The sequence below is a fragment of the Durotheca rogersii genome, assembly GCF_024521655.1.
Source record: "Durotheca rogersii strain YMJ 92031201 chromosome Unknown GGS23scaffold_1, whole genome shotgun sequence".
In the NCBI taxonomy this organism is placed as follows: domain Eukaryota; kingdom Fungi; phylum Ascomycota; class Sordariomycetes; order Xylariales; family Xylariaceae; genus Durotheca; species Durotheca rogersii.
In genome coordinates this window covers 2,428,911-2,437,556 of record NW_026251232.1, presented here as the reverse complement: position 1 = coordinate 2,437,556, position 8,646 = coordinate 2,428,911, and the positions used below count along the sequence as shown (strand labels likewise).

At 50.3% G+C, this 8,646-nt stretch overlaps 3 protein-coding genes across 3 annotated transcripts; 2 read left to right on the top strand and 1 right to left on the bottom strand.

The window, feature by feature from the left end:
• Positions 1 to 2,336: 2,336 nt before the first annotated feature.
• On the top strand, positions 2,337 to 3,268 carry GGS23DRAFT_33414 (uncharacterized protein). The gene is made up of 4 exons (XM_051512980.1): positions 2,337 to 2,497; positions 2,573 to 2,724; positions 2,786 to 2,982; positions 3,129 to 3,268. The coding sequence occupies exons 1-4, from the start codon at positions 2,445 to 2,447 to the stop codon at positions 3,198 to 3,200; spliced, it is 474 nt and encodes a 157-aa protein (XP_051377198.1). The 5' UTR covers positions 2,337 to 2,444; the 3' UTR covers positions 3,201 to 3,268.
• On the bottom strand, positions 3,129 to 4,848 carry GGS23DRAFT_545807 (nucleic acid-binding protein). The gene has a single exon (XM_051515001.1). It carries the CDS (start codon positions 4,761 to 4,763, stop codon positions 3,336 to 3,338), a length of 1,428 nt encoding a protein of 475 aa, XP_051377197.1. The 5' UTR covers positions 4,764 to 4,848; the 3' UTR covers positions 3,129 to 3,335.
• A 164-nt stretch (positions 4,849 to 5,012) lies between these two features.
• GGS23DRAFT_545798 (vacuolar ATP synthase 20 kDa proteolipid subunit) lies at positions 5,013 to 6,648 on the top strand. The gene is made up of 5 exons (XM_051515000.1): positions 5,013 to 5,296; positions 5,370 to 5,404; positions 5,460 to 5,551; positions 5,617 to 5,925; positions 5,980 to 6,648. The coding sequence occupies exons 1-5, from the start codon at positions 5,236 to 5,238 to the stop codon at positions 6,086 to 6,088; spliced, it is 606 nt and encodes a 201-aa protein (XP_051377196.1). The 5' UTR covers positions 5,013 to 5,235; the 3' UTR covers positions 6,089 to 6,648.
• Positions 6,649 to 8,646: the final 1,998 nt, after the last annotated feature.

The following is an 8,646-nucleotide window of genomic DNA, read 5'->3' as shown; positions in this document are numbered from 1 at the left end:
AAGTTATGCTTTACGAACTTTATAATATGAAAAAAAGTACGCGATTAAGTAATAATATACGTAGGCGTTAATTTTATTATATAAAATCTACCTATAAACCGAGTCCGTTCCTTTATTAGTAGCGACGACGACGACGACGACGGTAGCGACGACGGTAGCGACGACGGTAGCGACGACGGTAGCGACGACGGTAGCGACGACGACGGCGACGAGGAAAGAACGTTACCTTATAAGGTATACTTTAAACGAATTAATCGATTATAGACGAACGCCTACGTAAAAAGAACCGGTATATAAAATAGCGTAAAAAACGCGAAAAGTTACGTATACGCGATAATTAATAAGTATAAAAAGTAATCGCTACTATTATTATTATAAGGGCTATTACGCTTACGCTAAGGTACCCCGGGAAGCCGAGCTAGAGCTCGTTAAATTTATGGAATTAAAAAAAGCTTTTGATTCTAAAAGAATTAATAAAAAGGTACGTTAATACGTAATAAAGTACGCTAGCGTAGAAATTTTAATTTAAAGTAAGCTTTTAATAAAGTCTATAAGAAAACTAGAAAGGTAATCCGAAAAGCGGAAAAGCGGGTTATAAAGTAATAAGGATTAGATATTAACGCTTTTTTTAGTAACGAATTATTACGAGAAATCCTACATATATTACGAGAAAAAAATACGGGTACGTAGAAAAAAGTAGAAAAGAAACGTAAAAAGAAGTAATAAAGATATAAGTTTAAGGGTTTCGTAGTTTTATTAAGCATAGCGCCCTTTTTTAATATAGAAATTACGTACCTACGTAATTTTAACTTTAAAAAAATTTTTCTATATTAGATTTCTTTTATGTTTTATTCTTCTTAAATTCGTTTTACTATATACGTTTTTTATCGTAAATAATATACGCTTTACTTAATATAATATACGTTAACGTAAAAATTTAAACTAGTTTCGAATTTATAAAAGATAGTTTCGTATAAACTATAAGTTTTTTATATATAATTTCTTACGTTTTCTAGGTTTTCTATAATAAATAAAGTTCGTAGCTCTAAAAATCAGTATTAAATAAACTAAGTATACTTTCTATATCTCTTTATCCTCCGGATAGGTTATTATTTTTAGCGTTTACGTTAAAAATAAGCCCGAATTATTCTACTTCGCAGAATAATTCGGGCCTTATTTTAGCTCTCAGAGAGAATTGTTGTGAATTTATTTATCTATCGTTCTCCTTTTAGTTGTCTATTATATGAGTGCCCCTTCCCTGCCCTGCGGGCACGTCGCTATTATCAATCGAGTTACGGTATCCGTGATGCGGCACCAAGATCCGTGGACGCAGGGAATATGTCTAAGGTTTGTACCTAGCATCGGCATATAAGAGCAGCAATACCTAGAGAAAAAATGGCTTCGAGGAGGCCATGGAAATACACTCGGCAAGGGCCACAGAGTAGTCTCTCGCGCCGCCTCTCCGTAGGAGGAACTTGACCGTCTTGACTTTCTCTTCCCTGCTGGCATCCTTTCTTCCATACACGGTACGTGCCCACCAACCAAGGCGAGGTCGAGCAACCGCGCACGCACATGCACGTTTACCCGACACCCGAGCGTGAGGGTGACGGGGATAAAGCCCGGCGTCGCTGTCCAGGTAGATGTCCAGAGAACCCTCGTAGAGAAAGTGAGGGAGGGAGATCAACGGCCACGAATAAAGAGCAAAAAGAGATAAAGGGGGCGGGCGGGGCGGCTCAACCAGCCATCCGGATGCTTGCCACTTTTCTCTCACGAGCTCAGACCAGCTGGGCGTGAGATTTGAGATGAGATGAGGTGAGAAGATGGCACAAGGATACGAGGCGGCGGTATGATGTAGGGCTGAGAGTCAGGAGACCTCCCGAATCTGGGGACGAAAGGCGGCGATCGAAGAATGTTACTCCGTTCGAGAAAAGAGGCTTTCGCTTCCCCTGTCCCCGTCTTTTCTCTCTCGTAATTCGTTCCTTTAGGCGTTTCCTTCCGGAGAAGCCAACCAACTAAACAGCGTATCAGGACTACACCTTGGTTGCGTGGCTTCGGTGTAAACAGACCGAGCGTGCTGCTCACCCTTTTCTCGATGGGGTTTGTCACACCTGTGGACGTGTAGGAGCGAGGCGTGAACTAGCATAAGCCCTCTGTATGACGGGAAATCAAGATCGTAGCCATACCATTCGAGCAGAAAACGAGCGAGAGGACTTCGCAGTTCTCTCATGTCACCAGCCAGAGCCAGCCCTCTCTGCCGGGCTCCCTTGGCTTAACCGTGCTTTTCTGATATTATAGGCTTGGCGGCGTTGGCGGTCAGTTCGAGGGCAGGCAAAGTGGGTGGTGTGGATGCTATATAAGCTAGATGACTGCTACTACCATCATCAGCCAGTTCAGCTCAGGCAGCCATCAAAATAAGTTCTCGTTACTACCAAGATACCCTCACCATGCTCTCATCCTACGCTCTACTCTCCGTCGCCACTGCATTGCTGGCTGCCTGGTAGGTCTCCTTAACTTAGCCCTCCCTCTCCTTCGACGCAAGCCCCGACCCGGATAAAGCTAAAGGTACCTATAGCAATGTGGTCGTCGCGTCCCCACAAGTATTCGCGTCCACACCGACGCCAACCATCCCGGGGCACTGCTCGACAACCATCGACGACTTCGAACACACGACGGCATCAGTCAGAACTCATGAGTGCTATACCTACACTAGAATAGCGCCGTCCTGTAAGAATACTCTCTGGGCAAAGTTCCCAGATTCGTCTTCCACGTACTAATATGAACGCAGCTACATGCCCGATGATCAAGTGTGCGCCGAGGCCTACGGATGTGTTTTGCCCCCAGTACATTAGGGTCTCGAGCGTCACGGTGCCGTGCTCTACCGACTGCTGCCCCACAACGCCAACGTCGTATGTGTCGACTGGTCGTTGCCCGACCTGCGCTCCTTGCGTCGTCCCAACACAATGGATCACCTACACGACTGGCGTAAGTGTCTTCAGAATTCCCTGGCCTCCACGGCATGTCTCGGGAGCAGACTCGACCTGCCGCGCGTCCTCGCACAAGCTTCGCCTCCCAAGATACATTTCACGGTACACACTTGTGGATATAATCACTGATCTCAGTTACGTTAGTGCCCTGGCACGCCCACCATCTCGACAGAAACTATCGAGACGCCGCCGTGGAACACTCCGGACGAGGAGTAAGCATAGCATGGATGAGATACTTTTTTGAGCTCGCTCGGCTAAAAGGGGAGGAAGTAGCTTGGATGTGTCCAAGCCGAACACGAGCTTTTCGTCTGAAATTGCTATATTTCTGCAGGTTTCTGTTTTCTGCCGTGATCATCGCACTGTTGCCCCTCTCAAAGTTGTGACTGTGCAAATGCCTCCGCTGGCCGTAGTAAGCTTGCCAACTTCCTCCTTCCCAGCCTCTTTAACCAGGCTGCCGTCGAAGACGACCTCCAAGTTTTCTGTAGTTGTGAAGCCAGGCTGGAATGTCTCCCAGATCTTCTTCTTGGGGTTGAGCATGCCTTCGGGTTCGCCTCCCCAGCCGTCGAAGCACACGCGATCGCCAACTTTCGCGTCGGCGGGTGGAATGACAAGCTCGACTGGGCCTTTATGGTCGTCCGTCTCGCCCTCCTTCAGTCTCGGGGACGCAGCTAGGACCATGGCGCACGATTTAATTCCTCGCATCTTCACGGGTTTGAGGTTGGCCACCACGATGACCTTGCGGTCTTGCATCTCCTCGAGAGGTACCAGGCCATTTAATCCAGAACAAACGGTTCGGCAGACCTGGCCCTCGTACTCAGTCGTATCTTCCGCCCCAGGCTTGTCACCCATCGCAATCGTGGAAACATAAAGGCTATCGGCCTCGGGGTGTTTAATGGCCTTCAAAATGTGGCCAACCCTCAGGTCGATCAGGGAGGGCGACGGCGGCGTAACCGTAGCAGGTGCCTTCTGGGGTTTGGGGGCCTTTTCTTTCTTTTCCTTCTTGGGCTTATCAGTGCTCTCAGGAACTCCGACTACAGCCTTCTCTTTGGCCCCAGCTGCTACATCCTTAACCGCCTCCACCGCCGTTTTTGTCCGGTCGACGAGCGTAGCGGCTGCTCCGTCCTCAGCAGCCGAGGAGGATACGGCCGCGGCCGCAGCCTTCTCCTTCTTTAGGCGTTCCTTCTCCGCCTTTGCATCGGTGGGCGGCTTCACGTAGAGGACCTCGTCGAGGTCGACCTTGATCTTATTCGCCTCTTCGACCTTCAAATCGAAGAGGCTGGAGTTCTGGACGAAGTCGAGGTGTCGTAGGATATGGGGGTGGCCCTGCTGACCTGTACGCTGCTCAGGGGTCCACGACTTGACCGTGGGGGCGAGGGACCGGTAGATGGCTATGTCGGCCTGGGAGGGTTTAGTGCCGAGCAGAGTAGTGCGGGAGGCTAGATGGGAATTGAGATTGTCGAGTATAGACGCGTCCGAAGGCGAGCTCTTGAGCTGCTCTGACGTGGCGATCCATTGTTGAACCTCGGTCTCCTCGGTGCGCGAGAGCTTCTGAGACTCTAGAGAAGCCATGGTGAGGGCTCGGAAAGAGATGCCTCGTGAAAGAGGACGGAAGACGCGAAAAAGCGACAGCTTGAGGGATTCCGCCCAACCGAAGCTCGGAAGGGTCGCAGTGAGACAAATATCTGTGTCGAGCCTTGCAGTTTGCGGAGGGGACTTAGATTTTTGCAGCTGGCAAAAAGATACTGGACCCAAGTGCCCCTCCATTTGTTCCCGTTGCATGGGTACCTAAGATACCGTACCTACCTAGGTAGGTACCCAAGGTACTTCATATAGGTATACATAGGTACCTACCTGTACCAGATAGCTGCGCAACCACTGAACGGATTATATAAGCCTAAGCTATCCTATCGGAATTGTAAGTCTCGGAAAATTAGTTATTCCGTATCACTCACCCAACCTGTCTCCACCCTGTCCCCAAATGATCCTCTGACTAAGGTAGACGGGAATGAATCCACCGCGCGCGCGCGACCCTGGGACCTGCGCCAAGGTCCCTCAGTCTCTTTCTCCAAACCGCTCTCTTCCAGCTTGTGCTATCCCCAGCAGAGAGGTAGCCTAACAAATACCGCCGCGACTTCTCGTCCTCTTCCGTCACAAGCTCCGCCGAGAGCTACGTCCATGTACATCGGGGCCGGCTATATATCCCGTCGTCGTCATCATCATCGAGAAAGCACACCTCCAGAAGCGCATCAACATGGGCGCGTTAAGCTATAGCGCCGGGGGTCTCACCTCCCTCTTGTCTGTCGTCGGTCTATGTACGTCAAGATCCAGGCTTGATGAGGATGCCCCGATGATTGATCAGCCATATCTAACATATCCTACGAATAGACATGCTCTTTACCGGTTCCGGCGAGTCCTTCAACGTTCGTCTCGAGATTCCCAGCCTATAACCCAGCCTAGTCCTGACCATGGTTCCAGGTCGGAGCTTTCCTCGAGAGCGTATCGCCTTACGTGTGGGCAGACCTCGGAATCGCGCTCTGCATCGGCCTGTCAGTCGTCGGCGCAGCATGGTACGGCAGTTTCCTCAGCCGAGCCCTTTTATATTCTCCCCCGGTCTAATTGACACCCTGTTTAGGGGAATTTTAATCACCGGCTCATCCATCCTTGGCGCCGGCGTTAAAGCACCACGGATTCGAACCAAGAACCTAATATCCATCATCTTTTGCGAGGTTGTCGCTATCTATGGCGTTATCATGGCCATCGTGTTCTCGTCAATGGTGGGCTACGTCGGCGACAGCGAACTCTTCAACGGAAACAGCTACTATACAGGCTACGCGTTGTTCTGGGCAGGCATAACCGTGGGAGGGTGCAATTTGGTCTGTGGCATCGCTGTTGGTATTAACGGCAGCGGCGCAGCTCTCGCGGATGCCGCGGATCCTACTCTGTATGTTCGGTCTGTCCTTCTCTCCAGCATTCACATGCTAATATGCGTCGCCAGTTTTGTCAAGATCCTTGTCATCGAGATCTTCAGTTCGGTCCTGGGTCTCTTTGGTTTAATTGTCGGCCTCCTCGTCTCCGGCAAGGCAAACGACTTTGGTGCTGTGTAACCCTCGGCCCGGTCCGAGTGGTATGCAGTGTTTAAAAAAAATTGGGATGGCATCAAGAACTCATTAAGGGTTACCAGTGTTTAGAAGACGGCCTCAAAGAGAGCCGTGGTCTGACCACCTGAGCCAGCGCGTGTACTACTATGTGGGAAAAGTAAGCATGACCATAGTTCATGAGGGTTGCTTGGGTTAAGAAGACGCCTCGCATGCCAATCTGGCACAGGCTGGAGTATTAGCAGGCTGATAAATTCTACATGTGATGATAGCAACTAAGAAGCGGGCGAAATTATGCACGAGGGACGACTATGTTCGTCTGATCTTACCTGCTGTTGACAACCACATGTTGGAATACGGCTCATCATTATACGTATCGTCATTATCATCAGAGGGCTATATTACCTATCTGTCATACTATTTAGCGAGTGGCAGTCTTCCTCTACTTCCGCGGAGAGGCAACAGCTAACGGGCCTCAATTCATGCTTGTATCGGGCTGGAAAAGATTTGTACCTGTCAAAGAATCAAATCGTCAGGGAGACGATGGTTCCAGCTACGCCATTCGGTCTTACTCTGAAGACAATAGTTGTAAATTTCCAAAGCTGCTAAACTAGCTCTGTGAGGTTGTGGCATTTGCCTACGTCGTTCGTGAACACCCAGGAAATAGCTCACCACACGGACAAACCATCTTCTCTAACTCGGCTACAGGATGAAACGGGACGGGTAGGTGGCGTGAAGTGGCACTGCGTGGCCTGAAAATTTTCACGAGAATAAGGCCTGAAGCGCCGACATCCGTCGCCTATGCTCACGAGCAAGGTCGAGGCTTCACCTCTTCATTATCTAACTCTGAGGTTATGATCAAGGTTCCAACATGAATCTTGACGGCGTCCTCGACGTTTCCCTGTTCGATCCCCCATGGGGCTTTGCCGCTGGTTTTGGCGGCGTTTGGAGACCTCGGCTAGGTATGGTTCTAGGTAGAGGAGAAAGGCCATGAAAACATGAACTCTACTTCAGTACAGCCCGGGTCGAACGTTTTCCACTACGATATCGCCCACGTTCAACCAGGTCAGTCAGGGTCAAATATGGAGAGGCAGTTCCGAGATAGGCTGATGTTCACGCCGGCTAACAGCCGTGCATATGTCGTTGATGCACTAACTGATTCGGCCTAAAGGGTGGGAGGGTGGTATCCCAGGGCGCCGATGCCAACGGGCTGTTGTATCAGCTACCTCCCGCAATCTCAAGAGAGTCAGCATCGTAGTCGGGACCCCTTTTGGCGCTTATTGGATAGCTTGCCCGATTACCAGACAACACAGCTTTTCGCGATACATTTACAAGGAGCAACTATCCTGCTTATGCCAGAGGGCCCTTCTAGAACAGCCCGGGACTTCATTCAAACGCCTATCGCCGAGACCATAGCCTGCCCGTCCAAGCTGAAGGTGACGAGAGCAGACTCGAACCCGCTGTAACATAGTAATAATAGCCATCCCGTTCGAGTCGATGGTAGCCCGATATATTGCTATGGAGACAATCAGAATCACTACCCGGCAAGCAGAATGGGGCCGCGATCAGAACTTCCCAAATGGCGGTTAGCTCCTCTAGCTATTCGGGGACGATACCGTGGGGTTGTAGACCGAACCTATCTCTGCAAATTACCCCCAATATAAGACGACGAGGTCATGAGTCGTAAATTCAGGTTGATACGTCGCACGGATTAGGCTTCAAAAGTCGTATTCGTAGTGTAGAGCCCCCGCGTGACTTGAAACTGTTCAGGCCACTCTTCCCTTTCACTACCCAGCGTGTGAAGGGAAGAGATTCCGAGCTAAAAAGGGGTTAGCCGAGTAGTGTTGAACACGTTCGAAAGACGATCAACGTTCGAATAAGCCATATGGTAAGCTGGAATCTGCAGAGCGTCTCAGATAGCGGTCGTGAAGGCACTAGTCCAGACAGTCCTCTCCCTCCCTGAACCACCGTCGGGGAGAAAGCTACGAGACGTCCAAAAAAAAGCCCCGAGCTCATGCAATGGTCAGCACCCGGGATGGCAACAGTGCCCGACAATCACGACCCCCACAGAAACAACCGGACGTGATCCCTGAGACGGCTAGGTGCTTATGTGATGGAGAAGCCGCTATGAAGCTGGCTGGTATGACCACATCGGCGAAGTTCCCCTTATGGTGACCGCGGACAGTTTACACAAATGGGTGGGTGGGTGATAGCCTGGTGATGACCCTGGAGCGCCGAGAACACCGTCAGAAATCAGCTATTCGACATGGCGGTGAGAGGTTGCATACTGTAGTAGGTGAAGATCAAGCGGAGAAACTGCTATTTGCCGCTGTCTAATGGCAATTCAACCCAGACCGTTGGGCTGAGACCGGGAATCGCACCGTAAGACGACCCTGAGGTATGACCTGAAAGATGCGGGCAACAGGCACTTCCGCCAGTTCAGCAGCTAGAAAGGAGGAAGTACCGTGGGCCCTAGGTTCGACGATACGCCTCGAGGCGGTTTAATTCGCGGTGCCTCCCTAGCCCGTCGCCACACAACCTCTAAGCCATGCGCCCCTTAGAGAGCG

What these genes read in the sequence shown, in the direction of transcription:
- GGS23DRAFT_33414 (XM_051512980.1), top strand. Translation starts at nt 2,445, where the DNA reads ATGCTCTCATCCTACGCTCTACTCTCCGTCGCCACTGCATTGCTGGCT. An exon ending in CACTAGAATAGCGCCGTCCT is followed by an intron (nt 2,725 to 2,785) that starts GTAAGAATACTC and finishes ATATGAACGCAG; the next exon opens with CTACATGCCCGATGATCAAG. An exon ending in GGATCACCTACACGACTGGC is followed by an intron (nt 2,983 to 3,128) that starts GTAAGTGTCTTC and finishes CAGTTACGTTAG; the next exon opens with TGCCCTGGCACGCCCACCAT.
- GGS23DRAFT_545798 (XM_051515000.1), top strand. Translation starts at nt 5,236, where the DNA reads ATGGGCGCGTTAAGCTATAGCGCCGGGGGTCTCACCTCCCTCTTGTCT. An exon ending in CTTGTCTGTCGTCGGTCTAT is followed by an intron (nt 5,297 to 5,369) that starts GTACGTCAAGAT and finishes TCCTACGAATAG; the next exon opens with ACATGCTCTTTACCGGTTCC. An exon ending in GATGCCGCGGATCCTACTCT is followed by an intron (nt 5,926 to 5,979) that starts GTATGTTCGGTC and finishes ATGCGTCGCCAG; the next exon opens with TTTTGTCAAGATCCTTGTCA.
- GGS23DRAFT_545807 (XM_051515001.1), bottom strand. Translation starts at nt 4,763, where the DNA reads ATGCAACGGGAACAAATGGAGGGGCACTTGGGTCCAGTATCTTTTTGC.